Consider the following 22,124-nt stretch of genomic DNA (forward strand, 5'->3'; position numbering starts at 1 on the left):
GAAAGAAAGAAAGAAAAAAGGATGGGCTCTTGCTCTGTTGCCTAGTGTCCTGGGTGCTGTGATTGTAGGTGCATGTCACCCTGCCAGGCTATTAGCATATCTAGTATCTTCTCTTGGGGGTGTGATAACATGTTCATTGTCATTTTGGCAGCACAGAATCATCTAGGACACACACTGAGTTTCTGAGTGGTACTATTCCATGGGGGTGGGGTTCTGGACAGAATAAAAAGAAGAAAGAGATCTGAGCAAGAGCCCATTTCTCTCTGCTTCCTGACTGGGGATCCAGTGTGATCAGCTGCCGCATGCCCCTGCTGCCGAGATGGACCATAGCCTTAAACTATGAATTTACCAAAAGAACTTCCTTACTTAGGTGGCTTTTGTCATATTTTCTGTTGCAGAAAAGTACTACAGGGGGCGATAGAGGACAGTTGTGGTTTCTTCTTTTGTGCCATTACCTATGTGCTCAATTTAACATACCTTTTATTAGGTTTGGGATAGCATGCAATCTATGGAGTTCAAAATGGACAAGACATTGGTTTGCTTGTGTTGAAAGTGGACACTAGTCATAGTTACGACATGGTCAGGGAAATGACAAGAAAGAATTGAACCAGGGTGGTGGGTTCAGAGTGGAGTGGCTTAAAGAGGGCCGACTCCAGGAGTGCAGGAGCATAATAAAATTCTTGTTTTGTATCAGCAAGGCTAGGATGGTTTGTTACGTAGCAACAGAACTAAAAATGGGGGAGAAGGAATCTGGGGCTGGTTGGAGGATGAGGAACCAGGGGGTGTCCTTTCCTCTGTCCTCTGACTTCAGAAGCCAGCAGGTGGTGGCTGTTTTTCTATGACATGCTATTGTGAGGAGAATCCCAGAACCTGCACAAACCTGAAAGGCCACACGGGAAGGTCTGGGGTCTTCTCTGGGACTGCTCAAGACACTGAGGCAGTGATGAGAGTTTGGCGGGGCTCAGTGGCCTTGTCAGTGTCCTGGTGTTGAAAAGGCCGAGGGACAGTGTGTTCCTTGGACACATTTCACATGTTACCCTCTGCTGGGGCCTACTCAGAACTTCACTGGAAGCTATCAGAAGTGTTGTTGCTCCACTTTCTGGTGACCATGCATGGATAGTCGAGTCCAGGACTTTGGACTACACCCATGACTCAGAGTCTAACATTCTCAGCTCTAGGGAGGGTCCCTAAGGGCGACTGTTGTTTTTCTTGCTGCTGTGAGAAAGAACCCAAGGGGTAGAGGAAGAAACTCAATCAAGAATGGGTTTATTTTGGCTCACAGTTAAGAGAGTATATAGTCTGTCATGGCAGCAGCTGGCTACATTGTGCCTCATGTCAGGAAGGAGGGAGGGAGAGAGAGATAGAATGAGTAAAAGAGAGAAAGAGAGAGAGAGAGAGAGAGCGCGCTGAAAGATCACACACGAAGGTCTGGGATCTTCCTGGAGGCTGTCCCAGATACTGCAGCAATGGTCAGAGAAGAGCGGCTCTCATCAGCCACAATTTCTCCTCCCTGATTATTTTTTAGTCCTGTACCCCAGCCCGTGGACCATTGCTGTGCACATCTAGGGTGAGTCTCCCCAAAGCTCTGGAAACACAATCTAGAAATTCCTATAGGCATGCCCAGAGCTTTATCTCCTGAATGATTGATTGTAAAGCCAGCCACATTGACAGTATTAGCTGTCACAATGTCACAATGACTTAGGGCTAGAGGCTCTAGGTGGCAGTCCTGGAAAGACCTCTTAGTCTTGAACTGAGACCACTGAACTTCAGTTTTGTTTCTAGCCATCAGCGCTAACACTGATATTTTCTGGCAAAAGGAAGAGAGAATCAACTCCCAAGTCCTTCATTAAGGCAGGCTTAATAGTGATACACGGACTACACCCAAGAATGGTGCCAAGGCTGGCATGGGAAGAGGGCAAACGTGGGCAATCCTCAAGCTGGGCCGAGGGTGGATGGGGGACATGAGGGCTTCCTACTCTTGTGTGAGACAAAGGAGGTGAGGTCCCTAGAAAATCTGTGCAGTCAGGGAGCTGGGAGTTGGGGTAGTGGGACTCAGGGTGTGTGTGAGTGGGGACGAAGGGCAGAGAAATAATGTTTTCTGGGTAGTTGTGCTGGGCTGTGAAGTGCGTCGATCATTAGCTTACTCAAGTTGATCCGCTCCAGGTGGCACAGCATGTGAGAGACAGGGCGGGAAAGGACGAGGGACCCTGCTGGTTACCTGAGCATCCAAGCCCTCACCTCGGGGTAGGCCCGCGGGGGTTCCAGCAGGGGGCGCCCCGAGCTCCGGGCGGAGTGTCCGGGCGCGCCTCCAGCCGGCGCCTGGGACGGGGCTGGCCGCTCCGCCCCCTCGGCTCCTCGGCGGCTCTGCGGGCCGACGCAGGGTGCAAGGAGCAGAGCTGAGCCGAGCGCCGCGTACCCCGCCGCGCCCCGGTGCACCTCCAGCCCTCCGCACATGCAGCGCAGCCTCTCGTCGTGAGTAGCGCCCGGGCCGCGGGACTCGACGGCAGCAGGGGCTGGGGTGGCCGGGCACTGCCTGTCTAGTATATGGCCCTTCTGTGGTTTGTGCGCTGTGGCGGCACCCGGAGGCCAGTCTGCACGCTGCTACCTCGGGGGTGCCTCCTAAGCTTGGCACTCTGGTCCCAGAGACGGGGTGGGAAGACGGACAGGGGCCTGGCATCTGGGCAAGAGAATGGAAACAACCATGCATCAAGTTGGGCTCCCTCGAAAGGGTACCAGTCCCCGGTAGGAGAGTGACAAGCCCAGCCTCTGTGGGCTCACACCTCCTCTTCCTCCCCACCTCGGCCCAGAGGTTGTTTCCTGTGAAATGAACCTCCAGTGTGGCCTAACAGCCATGGGCAGGTGGAGGGACACTCCCTGGTTCCCTGTCATCTAGAATCTGAAGGCAGCTGGGGGCAGCTCTTTTGGTTTCTGACATTAGTTCCCAACTAACTGTCTTGGCATCCTAGGGGAATTTTGTTGACTAAAACCGGCTGGTACCTTGACTGCTTCAGAGTTGAGTTGTTTTTCTCCCCACCCGCCCGCTGTTAAGTTTTTGGCATCTAACGTGATGGTATTGATAGCCCAGTAGCTGTCTTCGGAGGCTTGAGTGTCAGGAATGAGAGGGTATCTGCTGCCCCGGGACAACAAACTACCTGCTGACGGGAATAAACTAGCTAACCCTGACCACTTCTCTAGAACCTTCCATTCTGTTAGATGTGGGGGAAAAACAATCCGGCTGCCCAAAGAAGCTGAACCTTGTATCAAAAGAGTTTTTCTCATGTCAACTCAGGGAGGTGGCTAACCCAGCTTCCTTATCAGGGATCGTCCAAAGGGGTTCTGTGATGGGAGAGTGCTAGAGTCCCCTCCCTTCTGTTGGCAACTTCCCCAGAGCCTGAGCCTGAGGATTCTGGGGTGTGTGTGCGCACACACACGTGTGCACATGTGTGAGTGTTCCAAACCACTGCCTACCCCTGCCATAGCCTGGGTTCTCATACTGGAATTGGGTGAGGTGAGAAGCTCAGAGAGTTAACACTGATAAGTGAGCATTGACCAGGGGCAGAAACGTCCGGACTGTGAGGTGATGTTCCAGACCTGGGCACTTTCTCTTTGGAGTTGTCCTCCCAGAAGCCTGGCTTTCCAGTCTTGAGCCACCCTTGGTGGAGTTGAGTGGTTATAATTCTACCTTAGACGTGCTGTTCTTGACTCTGAGAATTTATCAATTGAAATGAAAATTGATCTTGTGGAGGTATGATGGAAGGGAGGGAGGTGAGCTGCCACAGGTGTTTGATTGGATAGTGGAGTATCTGAGCTGTGGCCATGGGAAAGAAGGCTGGGGGCACTAACTACAAATCACCATCTACAGAGGACCTGTTTGTGTTAGCTACTACCTAGGGGACAGAGGTGAGAATGTTACACCTTTTGCCTTCATGGGGCTCCAAAAGCATTTCAGATACGCCATCTTACTTATAAAACAGATATTTGTTAGGGTGTTGGAGAGATGGCCCAGTAGTTAAGGCACTGGCTGCTCTTCCAGAGAACCTGGGTTCAATGTTCAGCACCCACATGGTGGCTCACAGTCATCTGTAACTTCAGTTTGGAGCATCTGGTGCCCTTTTCTGGCCTCTATGGGCACTGCAGACATGTGGTGCATAGACATACATGCAGGCAAAACAGCCATACACATACAGAGAAAGAACTCTACAAAAACAGTTTAAAAAAATTAAAGTAGATATTAGTCTACTCCATGCCTCTCACCCCAGGGTCTCATATATCCAAGACTGGCCTTGCTCTCACTATGTAGTCGAGGATGACTTTGAACTTCTGGTTCCCCTGGCTCTACCTCTGGAGTGCTGAGACTATAGGTATGAGTCACCATCCCTGGTTTACGGAGTGCTGAGGATGGATGCCAAGGCTGCTTTGTGTCTGCCAGGCAAGCAATCCATCTACAAACTGAGCCGTATCTCCAACACTTATATGTTTCCATTCCTTTTTCTTCTTGGAGACAGAGTCTCACCTTATAGCCCACACCGGCCTGAAACTCAAGACACACCTTCAGTGCTGGGATTACAGGTGTGTGCCAACCATACCCAGTGCATTTGGCGATGGAAGCTAGGGCTTTCTATATATACTCTGATAACTGGGATACCTCCTCCGCCCCGTGGATAAGTCTTCTCCAAATTGTATCAAACAGCACGCGATCTTTTTGTGGGACCTGATTTTTTTGTTTGTTCTTCGTGCTTCATGCTCCACCCTATTGTACGGTGACCCCCTTGTTCTATTGGTGGGTGTTTGGTTGGTTTCAATTTTTAGTTGTTGTTGGTAGTTTAGTTGATGCTACGCGGACCATCCTAGGAAACAGCTGCATATGTTTCTCACAATACGTTCACAGAGATGGTTCCACAGTATTCAGAGTGATTTTTTTGAAGTGTGTAACCCTTGGTAGTGTCTCGGTGTTCTGGTTGCTCTGCACACTCACCCACAGCATAGTGACTAGGGCTGTTTTCCACGGATGGTAGTTTGAAGCCCAGAAAAAGCTATCTTGTGCTCAGCTAAGAGCAATATGATCATAAGTAAACAGAACTGATATTTGATCCCAAGCCTGTGGGACTGCTTCTCTCTCTTTTTTGAAAATTTATTTTTATTTTCTGTACCTGCATGTATGTCTGTGCACCGCATTTGTGCCCGGTGCCTGTGGAGGCTGGAAGAGGGTGCCAGTTCCCCTGAAATCACAAGTTCAGATGGTTGTGAGCCAACATGTGGATGCTGGGAATTGAACCCAGGTTCTCTGCAAGAGCAGTCAGTGTGCTTAACCACGGAGCCTTCTCTCCAGTCTCTTTGCCTTTCTTTTTTGAGACAGGCACAGATTATGAACCAGAATGAGAAAATTCTAACCTAATCCTATCAAGAGGATTTTTGTAGACATTGAAGAAGGAAAAACAGGGTCTTAGAGCCTCACAGAGAAGGTGGCCCTGGAGCTCCTAGACCCTAAGGGCGTGGAGCAGCTGTCCAGTGGGCTTCCCATGGAAAGAGCCCACCCGGAGGTGAGACATGCAGGGTGAACCAGGTGGACAGAAATGGTCCACTGTGGTTGTAATGTATGCTATGTAGAATAGGGTGTTGATCTGTGACTGAGTTCTTTTGCTCTCCACATCCCCCTTTCTGGGGTAAACTGGGGCTTCTTTGAATCCAGCTCAGCTCCAACTGACTGGCAAATGGAGCTAGCCTCTCACCAAAAGGAAGCTCGTAGCTCTTCTGGGACCATGCTTCATGTGCCTGCCAACAAAATTTTGAGCGTTTTTCTGCTTTTATCTATCTGTGGAGATTGGCACCCTCCTCTAGGAGCTGACAAATGGTTTCTTTGGAATGAGTGTTGGTTTCAGGAGGCTTGTGGGGATATTGAAAGTGAAGACAGGTTCAGCTTCTGATCCTGGTTGAGTCAACCTTGCCAAGGGGATGCCAGAACCTTTTCTTGAGAAGGGAACAAGAATGTCTTCATGGCTATGGGAAACAGAGGCACAGTGGTCTAGGCTATGACAGTAAAACCTTCCTCCTTCCTTGTGCAGTATCTTACACCCCCTCCTTCCCCACTCCAGTGGATCCCTATGGTGTATGAAGTAGGTGCTAGGGACTATAGGGGTGTCTCTGTTTATAGACGAGGATGAGAAGGGGTGCCAGCCTGCTGTGGGTTACTGGGATAATCCACATCATCCTGGTCCTGTGTCTAGGCTTGCTCATTTTAGTATCTGTGCCCGTTCAGGCCCTCCCTGAGTATACAGTGGACATGAAGAAGGCAGATACATGAAGGGTCATGGGTGCCCACAGGCAGGTGACCCTGAAAGAGATCTGCGGGCCAGGCCAGCTCTGTCTAAGTGTCTCAAGGATTTGTGTGCTTTGGCAGAAGGACTGAAGGAGGGAGCATTTTGGTAATGGGGCTCTGGTTTGTGAGAAGGAGACACGTATACATCCATTGATGTTGGTGAAACCTACCCTATGTGACAGGCCCTCTAAACCTCTAAACCTGAGGAGATTCTCTCAGGGTCACAGACTGAGTGTGGTTGGCATTTGATTGGCAGGCAGAGGAAAAATGCCCATGCTAGCCAAAATAGACGTTTGCTAAGGGGATCCTTGCTAAGGATCCTTGAGTAACACGTCCATAGGCAACCGATCCCATCTCTGTAATGGGGCCCTGCCCGCAGGGTGCTGTTCTTAAGTGAGCTTCTTTGGGAAGGAAATCACAGGGGAAGTTACAAGCCCCACAGTGAGGGTTCCCTGTGGTACAGACTGCCCTGTGTCTTTTGCTGAGTTGCCTTGTGCAGGCAGAGATAGCCGTGTTCCAAGTGATGAGGTCACTGAGCTAGACGTGGGTAGCGCTGGAACCAGCGCCTGAGGCTCCTGAGTCCTGGTGCTGTTTTTATTTGTCACACCATCCCCACCCATGTTCCCTATGAGGTGATGAGTGAACATTTACCAATCCGTTCAGACTCGCTGTCGGGTGGCACAGCTCCCAAGGGAAGCTGAGGTCATGATAATCCCTTGTCTGTCCACAGCACCTAATCATTCACAAAACAATTTCATGACTTGAAATTGATTTTTATAGTATTGGCCTCATTTTACAGATGGGAAAGCTAAGTCTCTGGTAACATAAATGATTTATCCAAGCAAAACTGAGTCTCACGTGGTGGGCAAATATTCTACCTCTGAGCTGCATTGCCATATTTTGGCTTTAAAAATATAATTTTATATCTAGAGGTGTTTTGTTTGCATTCATGTCTGCATATCATAGGTGCACAGTGTTAGGTGAGGCCAGAAGAGGCCATCAGAACCCCCTGGAACTGGAGTTACATGTGATTGTGATCCACTATGTGGGTGCTGGGAATGGAACCTGGGTCCTCTGGAAGAGCAGCAAGTGTTCCTAACCACTGAGCCTTCTCTCCAGCCCAGCTCTTGATTTTTTGAGACAGGGTTTCACTGTTTAGTCCAGGTTGGCCCTGAATCCCTGAATCACCTGCCTCTCAGTTATAAAGTCATAGATTCCTGGCTGCAGACACCTCTGGGGTCATAGATTTCTGGCTGCAGACACCTCTTGTCCCAGTAAAGCTGAATTTAGTGAGAACAAGCAGCTGAAGTTCCCATGGTTCTGTTTCTCCGTGAACTTCAGACAGAGCTGAGCAAGCAGGAAGGGCTCTTTTTCCGTTTCCTTCAGAAATAGGAGACTGGTGTGGCGGTACATGCTTGTGATATCAGCACTGGGGACACTGAGGCAGGAGAATTACTGAAAATTTGAGGCCAACCAATGAATTGTAGACCAGCAAGACCCCGTGTCAAAAAAAAAAATTAAGAGGAATCAAATAATAGATCTGGGGAGATGACTCAGCAATTAAGAGCTCTCACCCTTTCAGAGGACCCGCGTCGAGTTCCCAGAACACACATGATGTGGTTCACAGCATCCTGATACTCTCTCCTGGTCTGCTTGGCACCTGCACTGTGTGTTCACACCCATAAACCAACATATACATATAAATGTTAAGAAAATCTAAGAGAGGAGTAAAACCTATATGTCTTAGTTAGGGTTAGTATTGTGATAAAACATCATGACCGCCGGGCGGTGGTGGCGCACGCCTTTAATCCCAGCACTTGGGAGGCAGAGGCAGGCGGATTTCTGAGTTCGAGAGTTCGAGGCTAGCCTGGTCTACAGAGTGAGTTCCAGGACAGCCAGGGCTACACAGAGAAACCCTGTCTCAGAAAAAAAACCAAAACATCATGACCAAGGAAACTTAGGGAGGAAAGGGTTTAGTCCGCTTACACTTCCACATTGCTGTTCATCATTGAAGGACGTCAGGACAGGAACTCAAACAGGGTAAGATCCTGGAGACAGCAGCTGATGCAGAGGCCATGAAGGGGTGCTACTTACTGGCTTGCTCATCATGACTTGCTCAGCCTGCTTTTTTGTAGGACCCAGGACCACCTGCCCAGGGATGTCACCCCTCACAATGGACTGGACCCTCTGCTATCAATCACTAACTAGAAAAATGCCTCAAAGTCAGATCTTATGGAGGCATTTTCTCATTTGAGGTTCCCTCTTTTCAGATGTCTTGAGCCTATGTGAGGTTGAAAACTAGCCAGGGCACTGTACATCAGTGGTTCTTAACTCTCCTAATGCCATGATCCTTTAATACCCTCATGTTGTGGTGACTCCTAACCATAAGGTTACTTTGTTACTCCTTTGTAACTGTAATCTTGCTACTGTTATGAATTATAATGTAAATGTCTGATCTGCAGAATATCTAATATATGACAACCCCTTCCCCCCCCAGAAGGAGCAGGACCCACAGGTTGAGAACCCCTGGTATATGTCGTCAGCACTGGTGAGACGCTCACACAGACCCATTCTTAAGGAATCAAGCTGTGGGCAACTTAAACTGCTTTCTCCTTTGCAGTTGGTTGCTTTCCAAACACAGACCCTTAGGCTTATGTTAGTTTGCCGGGCTGTCCTAAGCTCAGGTTTCTTTCCATTTCAGGATTGTGTGGTTCAGGCCTCGATGAGGAACCCAAATATGGAGACATTCAAACAGCAGAAGGTAGAGGACTTTTATGACATCGGAGAGGAGCTGGGCAGGTAAGAGATTGCGTGAGAGGTGGAGGGGTGTACATGGATAGACACACTCTTCTCTTAGCCAGTTGGTATTGTGAAGCTGGGCTTGTCTCAGGGCTGTTGGGAGGCTTGCACAATGCCCGAGGTTTGCTCATCCTCATGGGTGACTGCAGATCTTGTCTGTCCCAACAGCAGAGGTGTGCAGCTGGAGGCTGTGCTTTCTATATACTCTAACTGACCACTGAGGGAAGTCTTCGTTATCTGTCACTTTTCCCCCACGAAGCCCACTCTCCAAGGCTGGCTGACATCTGACCTGTTGGTTTTGTTCTTGGTGTTCCGTTGGGATTCTCCACGGTTTCCCAGGATTTTCTTCTTACAGCTGGAATCTTACACCACCATCTGGTGGTGGTGAAGTCATCCTCCCAAAAAGGGATTTGTATTGAGTAACAGCCACACCAGCCTCATCAGGACGTTTCTGGGATCTGAGTTGTGTTTGCTCAGCCCAGAGTAGGGCTGTGCTAACCCTCGTCATCTCAAAGTCACTATTTTGTAAAGGGATTGACTGGATTTTCTGAAGCTTCCCTCTGGACTTCCATTTCTAAGAATGGTTGATATTTAGATGGTATTTTAGTGGTTACAAAACACCAACCCTGAAGTTCTGGTCTCGAAACCACATGGGAGATGGACGTTACTTACCTTCATTCTGGTCTTACAGGTGGGAAACAGTAGAGAAGACTTTAAGGGAGTTTCTCAAAGTTGCTGAGGGCAGCAAGGGACAAAGTCAAGGTTCCAGCTAGTGTGATTTGTCCCTGCATACCTGCCCCGCTTTCTTGTGTGAGCAAGGTTCTTGCATGTTCACATGTTTTCTCAGGGCACTCCATCTCAGCCCTTCACACCCAGCAGAGCAAAACCATGGCCTGTTTAGGGCGCCTATTGGGCTGGACAGGTAAAGCAGGAAGCTTTTTGCTTTCTTTAGAATTGCTGAATTAGCACTAATTCTTATATTCCTTGTTTTAACGGCAGAGTCATGCCAGGGAGCCTTATTCTAAATGAGAGGCAGCAGGGGCATGGGTTAGGAAATAACCCACCTAGCAGGCTGGTTGGGTGGGGAGCGAATATCTGCAGGCCTCAACCTTCTATTGCTGATCTCGAGCCTAGAAAAGAGGTGTGAGAAGGATAGAGGGTAGAGGGTTTGGGGGTGCTCTTCTGGAGCCTGCCTCTAAATGAAAAATCAGGGTCTCTTTGCTGCAGGCCCTCCTGTCCCTTCTCCCTCTAGCACAGGAAACAGTCCCTCCTGGCAGGGATCTGCCTGGGGTGTCTGAGTTGGTGTTCTTGCCTTTGCCTGTGTTCTTTGTCACAGGTACAGTGATGTGTAAGGACCTATATGCATGTGTCCCTCATGGAACTCCAGCCTGGTAGAAGCTTGCTTGACAAAAAGGCCAGAGTGGGACTTAACTGATGTCTGAGAAACTGAGAAGTTTACTGGTTAAGGACCCTGGAAAAGGATCCAGAATTCCTGGGGAATTCTTGTGTCATTTTCTCCTTGCCTTGCCTTTCCACCATCTTGGACATGAGCTATTAGAACTGGGAGACAGTCAGGTTTATAGGCCCTCCCTTGCTGCAGGCATGAAGGCTGCACATGCCTCACAGCCTGGGGTCCTCCATCCCTGAAGGTCGGTAGAGTCTGGGACCTGTGGAGTGGTCAAACACGTTAGGATTTGGCTTGAAGTCCATAAGCTAGAAGGCCATGAAGAATCCTTCCTCCCAGGATCCTTATTTGACCATTGTAACTGAGGGCAAGGCTGAGAAGGGCCCTGCAGGGGACTGTAGAATGGACTAGAATTAGAGCGACTTTGAGGATAGCCACATAGATTTTTGGTGGGGTAAGAGGTGCTGGGGGACCCTGTCCAGGATTCTGGTCTAAGGACCTACTGTGTGCCAGGCATGGCTGAAAGCAGTAGTAAGTAAAACATGTGTCCTGTCTTCTTGCAGTCTGTGATTTATAAGTGCAGAGAGGCACCAACAGAAGGATTTGCAGAGGATGAGTCACGGGCAGGTCAGATATGAAGGGAGAGGACAAGGTGCTTTGAGGGAGAAGATCGGGAGATATATTGAAAATGCATCAGTGGGAAAGGCTGCTCCGAGCTCTGGCTTCCAAGCTGAGTTGTACTTGGTTGTACACACTTTCGCTCTGGCCTGCTCACGATGCTGGAGGTTGTCTGCTGTTTCTAGAGCGTTTAGAGAAATGCTAGTTTGGCCTTCCTAACTACCAGTGGGGAAGCACAGGGGACTACTGATTGGCTCATAAAGAGAATCCCATGTAATCCATTGTTTCCTATGAAGCTCAGACCGGTGGCTTGCCCAAGGTCACAAAGTGTATGAAGGTAGGGACTGGTGATCAAGTTTGGGGTCCCAGCCTCGAAGGAACATAAAGACCCACAAACACAAAACCATTTTCCTTTATTTGAATGCTTCTGGGGAGTGGGAGAGGATATAAGGCAGGGGAGTTGGTTCCTTTTTCCTTTTCTGTTTGGCTTTGAGAGTAGGTGTTTGGGGCCAAATCTAGCAACATAATAAGACTTCTGTGTCTCAAAACAAACAGCCAGGTGTGTGACAGACACCCTAATCTCCATGCTTGGGAAGTAGCAGAAGGCGGGGGGGGGGGGGGCCCCCTTCTGTGTGTTGGAAATCAACTGCCAGTTATCTGGTAAGACCCTGTCTCAAAAACAAACAAAAATCAAACAACACCCCTCCCCCCACAACAACAACAACAAAAACACACTCAATCATCAGCTAGTTTTATTTCTCTGTCTTTCCTTTAACTTGTCGAGGCTGTTTCTCACTCTCGTACACACCCCTCCTCCATTGTGTCTACTTGTGCACGGAGTTCACATTCCTTCAAGAGCTAAGGAGGCCCAGACAGCAAAGAGGGACAGGCGGCTCAGGGAGAGGCCAGGCCTGAGATTAGGAGTATCTCTCGTTTGTTTGTGTTGGGCTCTTTGATGTCAGGTAATATCTGGTTTCCTATCTCAGGCATCCGACCACACTGAAACTAAGGCCAGACATCTACCCAACTTCTGTGACTTGTTTCTGCCCTTGCTGTCCCTCCCCCACACTCTTAAAAACTATACTTTTAGGGGGCTGGAGAGATGGCTCAGAGGTTAAGAGCTCTGGCTGCTCTTCCAAAAGACCTGAGTTCAATTCCCAGCACCACCAGGCAGCTCACTACTATCTGCTATGTCGGTTCCAGGGAATCTGATATATATCTTCTTCTGGATTCCATGGCACTGGGCATGTATCTGATGCACAGACATACATACATCCAGAACATCCACACATATGAAAAAATTATACTTTTTTTATTGAGATCCAAATTAGTTGCTATCTCCTTATAGCTTTGCTATGACATCTCATACTCTTCCTAAAGAATTAATTAGCGGGCTGGTGAGATGGCTCAGTGGTTAAGAGCACTGACTGCTCTTCCAGAAGTCATGAGTTCAAATCCCAGCAACCACATGGTGTCTCACAACCATCTGTAATGAGATCTGATGCCCTCTTGTGGGGTGTCTGAAGACAGCTACAGTGTACTTACAAATAATAAATAAATAAATTTTAAAAAAGAATTAATCAGCTTTTATTCTAGACCCCTGCGTCTATTACATTAAACCATATTACACCAGAGTGTTTCCCCTTTGGACTGGAGCTCCTCCACCTGCCACCCGGGCTTCTGGGTACTTAAGCCTTTAACCCATCAGTCTCCATGTCCACTGTGGTGTTCAGCCCTGTCCTTTTACACTCGGTAAGTTCTCAGCACCCACTGACACCTATAATTAAGTGCAGAGCTATCTGGAAGCTGCTTGGAGTTAAATGGGAAGTAGACGGCCTCCGTCACACCCTGCTCTCATAAGGCCTGGAATTCAGACAGAGTGGAAAACAGAACACAAAGACACCACCCTCCACAGAGCACTCACTGCTAACTCTTCATTAAAAAAGATTTACCTATTTATTTATTTATTTATTTATTTATTTGTGTGTGTGTGTGTGTGTGTGTGTGTGTGTGTGTGATCATGGCTCTGTGTACATACATGCAGATGCCATGGAGACCAGAAGCATCAGATCCCTTACAGCTGGAGTTACAAGAGTTTGTGAGCTAGTCAGTACTAGGTACTGAACTCAGGTCTTCTGGCATAGCAGTACACAATTTTAACCTGAAGCCATCTCTCCAGTCCTACTGAATTATTTAATTACATTTTTCTGGGTATGTATGTGTACTGTATTTAACTCTCACATCACCATGGGATGCAGAGACTATTCCAGTCCTGCAGATGAAGCAGCTCAGCCCCTGAAGCCTTGAGTAACTACCTCAAGGAACAGATCTGTGAAGTCAAGAGACACAACAAACCTTAGAGGAAGTCCAGGCTGAAAATCAGGGACTTTCTCTAGCCAGAACTCCGTCCCCAGCCCTGATCTGGGACTTTTGTGTTGGTATTTCCTGTCCTCTGGTAATGTGGAGTGACTGGCTCATGTCAAGGCTCAGTACAAGGGGACTCAGTGTTCTCATTTAACAGTTGAGGCAAACAAGGGAAGGGAAGATATATATTTATGGTCACGCAGTCTGACGAGGACAACCAGGACTCAATTCTAGGCCTCTCACTTTGGGAAGGTCATGTTCTTTTTAGATTCATTTATTTCACCTTTTGTGTATGAGTGTACACGTGAGTTCATGGGCTCCGTGTAGACATGCTTGGTGTTGGCCTCAAGGAAGCCTTCTAGGCTATAGCTGAGCCCTAGACCATAAGCCAGCAGCTTCTATGAGGTGTGTGTCCATGCGTGCCTGTAGAGGTATGGGTTCCCATCTGTGCTTTAGGCTATATCTCAGGTACCTATTGTATATTAGACATTGTCACAGCACAGGAGAGTTAGGGGTGAGTTCTTGTCCCATAGAGCTGAAGGCTCAACTTGGGCCCAGGAATACTCTGAAAAGCAAGTGAAATGATCCTATGAACTAGACAGATCATGTGCTAATGGAGGGACCCCGAAAACATATACCAGGACTTCAGACAAGGGAGCTACAGCTTTGGGAGCGGCACCTTCTCACGATTTAGTCCTAGAGCAGATGGTAAGGGATATTTACAGAGAGGGTTGTGTCAGGACTCAGGAGTGGGGGGCCTGGGCTTGGATGAAAGAGCCGAGAAGGGTGAAAAACTCCAGCTGCTTACAGAGCCCTGGATGACAGAAGTCCTGGATGAGGGAATGGGGGGGTGCCTGTTCATCACCCATTGTAAGGAAAACAAAGCACAAAGCCACTCAAACAAAGTGGCTGCACGGAGCCTGCTTCAGTCAGTGGGAAGCTCAGTGTGCATGAAAATTGTTCCCCCTGATGGGCGGTCCATGGAGCCATCATCTCCCCAGGATTTGTGGATGTCTTTAGTTGCTATTTGTTTCTTCTCTCTCTCTCTCTCTCTCTCTGTGTGTGTGTGTGTGTGTGTGCGCGCGTATACCTGTAGAGACCAGAAGAGGGCATCAGATCTCTTGGAATTCGAGTTACAGGCAGTTGTGTGCTAGCTGCCTGTTGTAGGTGCTGGGAACCAAACTCTGGTCCTCTGCAAGAACAGTTAAGTGCTCTTAACCACTGAGCCATCTCTCTAGCATTAATTTATTTATTTACCTATCCGTGCCTGTGAGCATGGGAATGGAGGGTGTGCCGTGCCCTACATACATACGTCTGTGTCTATGTGTGGAAGTCAGAGAACAACTTGTGGAAGTCGGCTCTCTCCTTCTACCAGGTGGATATCAGGGAGTCGACAGGCTTGGGGATAAGTTCCTTTACTGCTTGAGTCATCTTACTGGCCCTAGATATCCCAACATTTAGCATCTTTTTAGCCCATTTCTTCCTTCTCTGTCTGCCTTCATTCTTTTTAAGACTATAGACATTTCTGTCCATCTTTGTTTCTGAGCCATTTGAAAGTGGTTGCAGACATAAACATAATGTCTCTTCATCCCATGACACTTCATTATGTATTTCCTAAGGACACGGACCTTCTCTTTTATCACCAGGACATTTAATACTATAAGCAGTCACTTTTATTCTAATTATATTAACATTTGTGTGTGTGTGTGTTTGTTGTTGTTGTTGTTTTGTAGTGATGTTGATAGACTATCTTACTATATAGCCCAGGCTTGCTGTGAATTTGCCGTCTAACTCAGGTTGGTGTCCAACTGACACTCCTTTCGCCTCTGTTTTCAGGTACCTGTCACCATGCCTGACTCTCCTAGTCTTTAGTATTTTTCTTCCTCTCTTTTTTTTTTCCCCCTTGCTTGAGACAGGATCTCATATATCCCAGGCTAGCCTTGAACTTGCTATTATAGCTGAGGATGACCCTGACTTTCTGATCCTTCTGCGTCCATTGCTTCCTAAGTGGTGGGTTAGTGCATGCCTGGCTTATGTGGTGCTGGGGATAGAACCCCCAGCTTTGTGCATGGTAGGCAAACACCCTGCCAACTGAGCCACCTGCCACCCCCATTCGTGTCCCTTGTAGGTTTTTCTCTGACTTTAAAGACCCAGTAGAGGACCGTGTGTAGCATTTTGTTGCCACAGCTCTGGAGCCATCTTTAATCTTGAATGGTGCCCTGTGTGATAATGGTATTTTTTAAAAAAGAAAAAAACTGGCCTTTTAAAAAGTAAGTATAGATTGGTTAACTTCATCCTGTTCTCTTCCTTAAACATCAATTAGCATTTCTGTTTTTTTTTTTCTAGCGTGCTAATAAGAGTGTTTCTGTGAATTCGTTTGTGCACAGTCCTCTCTTGGCATTGTTTCTGTTGGGTGTGTTCCCAGAGGTGACATACCAAGGCGAGGGTTACCACTGATTTGATTAAAGGTTGAATGGACAAATACTAAGCAGTGCGTCTCCAGCAAGTGTGTGTTCCTTGTGGCTTTGGCAACGCTCACTCCTTTACTCCTTGGTGTGCGTGTGTGTGTGTGTGTGTGTGTGTGTGTGTATGTAGGTATGTTAAGATTTTTCCACTGGGAATTTCAAGTAGTAAAAACTTTGTTTACTTTCCCCTTAACCTTAGCCTTTATTGTCTTTGTTTCTTTACTTTTCCCTCTATAGTATTTCTGTCTCATTCCATTCCATTTCATGGATGATGTGAAGTTCTAGCTACAGCAAGGAAGGTAGGGGGACATACAGTTTGTTCTATTTCACATATGATGAAAGCAAGAGACTCCACTGACCCAGGCCAGCGGGGACAAAGGGCAGATCTGGGCACAGATGGGTGACGCTTCCTCTTCCAGTTGTAGAAAGGATGTGTGGTCCTGGGGCGTCCAGGATGCTGCACTAGGGTTCTGGTTGGAAGCATGCAGAGTGCCGTTGGAAGAGCTGGTGCTTGAGATAGGGGTGCTTTTGAAAGGAAACAGGAGTGAGCTCTTATTCTCCCCGTTGCTAGGGAAACCAGAGTTGGGGCTCTGAGGCCCCCCATCAACTCATCTGGAGTAAAGCACCCAGGACTCTTAGGCAGTGCAGGTGGGAGGTGCTGCCAGGCTCTGCCATCCAGGGCCTCCCACAAAGGGACAGTTACAGCCTCAGCCTCTTCATATTGCCCAGTCCCAACGTCGACTTTTGAACTTTAGGATTTTATTCCACATTGTCTAGTCCAGGGGACAGAAAACTACAGTCCTACATGGAAAATATGAGTTGACTTGTGTGTGACAGGCCCCGAAGCTTATTAGGTGGACTGGCTAGCTTTGTGTGTCAGAGTGACACAAGCTAGAGTCATCAGAGAGGAAGGAGCCTCGGTTGAAGGACTGCCTCCATGAGATCCAGCTGGAAGGCATTTTCTCATCCTCTGCTAGAAAAGCAAGTTCAAGGCTAGCCTGGGATCACTGGGCGAAGGCCCAGATGATGTCATCCCTGAGCATTCTGGATTCTATAAGAAAGCAGGCTGAACAAGCCATGTGAAGCAAGCCAGTAAGCAGCACCCCTCCATGGCCTCTGGATCAGCTCCTGCTTCCAGGATTCTGCTCTGCTTGAGTTTCTGTCCTGACTTCCTCCGGTGATGAATATTGATGTGGAAGTGTCAGCTGAATTAATCACTTTCCTTCCCAACTTGCTTCACAGTCTTGGTGTTACATCACAGCAATAGAAACCCTGACTAAGACGTTAGGATAGGTTGTTTCGCTTTTGTTTTTGTTTTATTTAAAAAAAAATGTGTGTGTGTGTGTGTGTGTGTGTGTGTGTGAGAGAGAGAGAGAGAGAGAGAGAGAGAGAGAGAGAGAGAGGGAGAGGGAGAGAGACAAAGTCTTTTACTGCCTCTTGTGAGCCGAGAGTAAAAGGTATAGGCCACTATGCCCAGCTAGGAGAGGTTTTACAAGTGAACTTTTCCAGTGTATTTGATGGCAGGGAACTCAAACCTAGAACCCTAAGCAAGCAAAATGGTGTCTGTATTCCCATATCTATCCGAGGACTGACATTATTTTTAAAAAAATTCTCAATTATTCAGTATATGTTGAACTACAACACTTCAAAACTTGCAGAAAATTTGCTTTTCCCCATGTTATATAATACCCAGATAATCATGTGAATTTTGCTTTTTGGTTCCCAGTCCCTCAAATATTTACCATTTGGCTCTTTGCTGAGAAAAATATGCCTCCTGTTCCTCTTCAGGAGAGCTGTTTACACAGTAGGACTCCTTAAAGTGGACACCCGAGGAGGAGAAGGAACCAGCGTATAAATAGGTCTCCGTGAAAGGGGAAGAGGCATAAGAGGCGCCCAGGCCCCCTGCTCTCCTGTGCCCCTCACCACCCACACAGGTCCTCAGGCACTCAGTGCTCATAGAAGCCTTCTTTTCAGAACCATGGGGCACCCAGGTGAATCCTGCCATTTTCAGAGGCAAAAAGAAGGGAGAGAGCCTGGGGTACCAGAGACTGTCCTCTCTGGATTCTGCTCTGCACTAGGCACAGGCCTAATGGTCTGCCTTAATCCTTGCAGCCAATTGGAGTGCTATGAATTCTTTCTTTGTTATAGTTGAGGAAGCAGAGGCTTAGAGAACTTAACCAACCAGCCACCATGAGTCAGAGCTGGGATTTGCTGATGACACCTGACTCTCTGGTCCAGGGCTCCCTTTAAGGTACCGAGTTGGCTAGGGTTTTCTTTCTGCCTGTGACCCCCAGAGCCCTCCAGAAAACAGATTCAATCAGTGCCTTTGACAGTTTACTGGATATCTGCTGAGAGTCTCCTTGTCCATTTTATGGCTGGGATAGCTTCCCGTCATGCCTCTATGACAGCATCTAACCTGAAGCTCTGGTACCCTAATCTTGAATCCTGAGCTGCTGGATTGTAGTAGGCTGGGCACAGGGCCTGGAGTATGACAAAATGACCTTCTGTCTTTAGGTCATTTGTGCTTAGCACTTCAGAGGGAAACTGCAAGCAGAGAGAAAGGAGACCACGGTTGACGTGGTTCTTTCTGGGTAGTGTGTGGCATTCTTACCAGTCTGTGCTTTGGAGGTGCCTGGGCTGGGAGACGGACAAGGAGGTGAAAGCAACTGAGTCCCGCTCAGGAGGACAGCTCAGGGCCAGACCCCAAAGGGCCCATCCTAACAGCACAAGCCTTGAACTGTGGAGTCACCAAGTCCACACAGGATTCTTGCTCAGCCATTGTGAAATGTTTGCTGTGAACAGCTTGGCTCTCATAGGCTGTGTTTATTTGGTCACTGATTCACAGGGCTGTCAAAACCCCACACCTCTGTGTTTTGTGGGTTTTTTTTTTTTTTAATCTCCATCCTTTAAGATCCAATGTCCAAATAAAAATCAACATTCCTGGCCTGGTAGCACACGCCTTTAATCCCAGCACTTGGGAGGCAGAGGCAGGCAGCTCTCTTGAGTTTGAGGCCAGCTTGGTCTACACAGTGAATTTCAAGCCAGCCAGGGCCACACAGTGAGTCCCTGTCTCATAAATAGTGGTGGCAGCAGCAGTGCTGGCGGTGGTGCTGGCGGTGGTGATGGCGATTTAGGTGATGAGTGTGTAGAAGGGGTTCTGGAGAGGTGACTCAGCAGTTGAGTTCTTACAGCTTGCAGAGAACCTGGGTTTGGTTCCCAGTGCCCAGCCAGTAGCTTATAACTGCCTTTAATTCCAGTTCCAGGGGATCAGACATCTTCTTCTGGCTTCCATATGTATCAGACATGCACATGGCACATACATACAGGCATTTATACATACACATAAAATAAAAATAAAAACCTTTTTTTTTTCCTTTAAAAAACATTCTTTTTCAGGGCACCAGGAAGTCTGGTTGCCTGATCTAGCCCTTCAAAGGCCCCCAGGGAGTTGCTTCCCCCTCCACAGCCAGGCTCTCAGAGCTAGGGGCACCACCTTCTTATAGACAAGGCTACTCTTTCTCTGTGACCTAACCCAGCAGGGACCAAGGGCCCAATCTGTATCTACCCTTCATCTCTGAGAGGGCTGCAGGAGCAACTGAATTTCAGTCCATGATCAGAGGTGCTGAGAAGAAAGTACAGAGAAGACAGTAGCTTCCGGTGGGGTGACAGACATCTCTGATCATGTGACTTGTGCTCTCTGCCATGCTGCCATTGGCATTTCTTGTACTTATCACCCAAGAGAGATGGCCCATCCTTCCACAATTGGACAGTTGGACTCTGCTGTTATATCTTCTCCCTGGGTGGGCACTGTATCTTTTCTTTTGTTTTTTGGTTTCTGGTTTGTCTTTTATTTTTGAGTCAGGGTTTCACAGTGTCATCCAGACTGGCCTTAAATTCGTGATTCTCCTGCCTCTGTTTCCTACATGAGGTTACAGGCATGTGTCACCATACCCAGTAACTTCTTTTGTAGATTCAAAAGTACAAGAAATTTTTTCTCCAAAACCAGTTCTCAGACCTGGGAGATAGCTGTCAGTAAAGTGCTTATCAGGCAAGGTGGGTGGCCCCTGAGGAACATGACTAAGTATTGGTGTCTAGTCAGCATGTGCGTGCAAACACGCACACACACGCATGCATGCACACACCACCACTATCACCACCACAACAATAGTAACCCCAGCAGAACAGACAGTAGAATCGATTGTACCCATCTTACAGATAAGAAAACAAAGGTACAAAGGTCCAGTCTCTGCCCTGAAGAAGAGAAGACATGTGAGTGGAGAAAAGACACCAACACAGATCTGAGCAGCGCTCTTGAAATGATTCCTGAGAGGACAATGTTTAAAAGTCCATCTTGGGCTGGAGAGCTGGCTCAGCAAGTAAGAGCACTTCCTGTTCGTACAGCGAGCTGACCTGGGTTCCATTCCTAGTACTCATCTGGTGGCTCACAACTGTCTGTAACTCCAGTTCTGGGATTTGATGACCTCTTTTGGCTGCCAGAGACATTATACATGTATACATAGGGAAAATGCTCACTCACATAAAATAAAAAGAAATACATCTTTAAAAGCTGTCTTAAAGCAGGATACCTACAGTAATTGTTGAGCTTGGAATCATGACTGACATGTGAACCCTAATTGGGGTTCCTCTGGAGTCTGTGCATGCCCCTATAAGATTTCCTGCTGGTTAGGAAGGTCTCCAGGCCCCATGTTAGAGGCACTGGATCTATCTCTCTCTTCCACAGTTTCCAGAGTCCCTTCCCTCTGGGAAATTTGTTTGCTAGGTTGTATCTGTGAGACAGCTAAGCTGTCATCTCTAGCATGTGGTCAAGAATTGGTCCTTTAAGGTCAAGGGTCGAAACTTGGGTGTGCATTACTGCTGGTGGCCTGTGTGAGTTTGGGCAAGTTGCTTGGGTACTCAGACCCTTGGTTTTTATCGTGTGTGAATAAGAAAGGCGATGTGTGCTGTGTATTTTATCAGGTCAAGATTTGAACCCCGTCCTCTTCTGAGGACTGTATGAAGTTATGGCTGAAACATGATGGTTGTCATCTGTATTCACACATCTGAACCACAAATTTCAAACACACATGCATGGAAGAGTTTAGGTTTAGAAGTCTGGGATGGTGCTTGCTTCTGTATAGAATATAGAATTGTACAGAGTCAGTTCTTCAGATGGTCCTTGAGACACACAGTAGGCTCTCTGGGATGTTGGTTTATTCTTTTCTTTTCTTCATTAAAGAAGTTTCTTTATCTGTTTTCTCTTACTTGTCTTGGCTATGTTAATTTATTTACAATGGATGCCTTTTGGGCTCTGTTCTTTCCCACTGTGTGTGTGTGTGTGTGTGTTTGTGTGTATGTGTGTGTGTATTTATGTGGATGTACACGTTATGTATGTATGTATGTATGTATATGTATGTGTTCATGAGTATATATATATGTGTGTGTGTGCATGCATATGTTCATGTGTATATATGTAGATGTGTGTGCACATGTGTGTATATGTGTGTGCATGAGCATGTGCACTTGATCGTGTACATATGTGTATGTGTGTGTGCATGCATACACATTGGAGGTCAGAGGACAACCTTTAATGTTGGTTCTTACCCTTCACCTCTTTTGAGAGGTGGTGGTGTTTGCCACTGTTCCTGTGTGCCCCAGTCTAGCTGGTGCATGAGCCTCTGGGGGATTCTGTTTCCGCTCCCTATCTAGCTGTAGGCTAGGGTTAGAGACATGTCCTACTGTGTGGCTTCTGGTGGTCTGAGCTCAGGTCTCACCTTAGCTGACAAGTGTTTTTACCCAGTGAGCCATTTCCCTGGCTTAACCTAACGCTTTGAGGAAAATAACCTTTGACTGGAGGAAGAACGTTGACTAATTAATTGTCCACAATTGCAGGGTTGCTCCTTTATCGTCTCCGTAAGTTTGCCTAATGCCTAGCACCATCAAGACTTGCTGACTCATGTTAAGTTTGACTATCGTGTTGATAGTTATCCTTGTAAATCTGCTTTAGCCCCAGGACCCATGTCTCTAATGGGTTTACTTCCTTCAGTTGCCACCTCAGTTTGCTCTTTGCAGGGCAGGGGTCTTGGCCATGTCTTCCTGTACAGCATCTAAGACAGTGTCGGGAGAAAATGGCTGCTAGACTGTAGGAGACGACTCAGCT

The 22,124-nt window shown here is 47.6% G+C and overlaps 1 protein-coding gene across 1 annotated transcript in view; it reads left to right on the top strand.

The window, feature by feature from the left end:
• Nucleotides 1-2,361: 2,361 nt before the first annotated feature.
• The window catches only part of Dapk2 (death associated protein kinase 2), a 116,576-nt gene continuing 96,813 nt past the window's right edge, over nucleotides 2,362-22,124 (top strand). Inside the window, exons 1-2 of the mRNA XM_028781455.1 lie at nucleotides 2,362-2,472; nucleotides 9,018-9,115. Coding sequence (XP_028637288.1) covers nucleotides 9,039-9,115 — 77 coding nt within the window. The 5' untranslated portion in view covers nucleotides 2,362-2,472; nucleotides 9,018-9,038. The remainder of the gene's footprint in view (nucleotides 2,473-9,017; nucleotides 9,116-22,124) is intronic.

This window comes from Grammomys surdaster, unplaced genomic scaffold, assembly GCF_004785775.1.
Source record: "Grammomys surdaster isolate TR1022 unplaced genomic scaffold, NIH_TR_1.0 437, whole genome shotgun sequence".
In the NCBI taxonomy this organism is placed as follows: Eukaryota; Metazoa; Chordata; class Mammalia; order Rodentia; family Muridae; genus Grammomys; species Grammomys surdaster.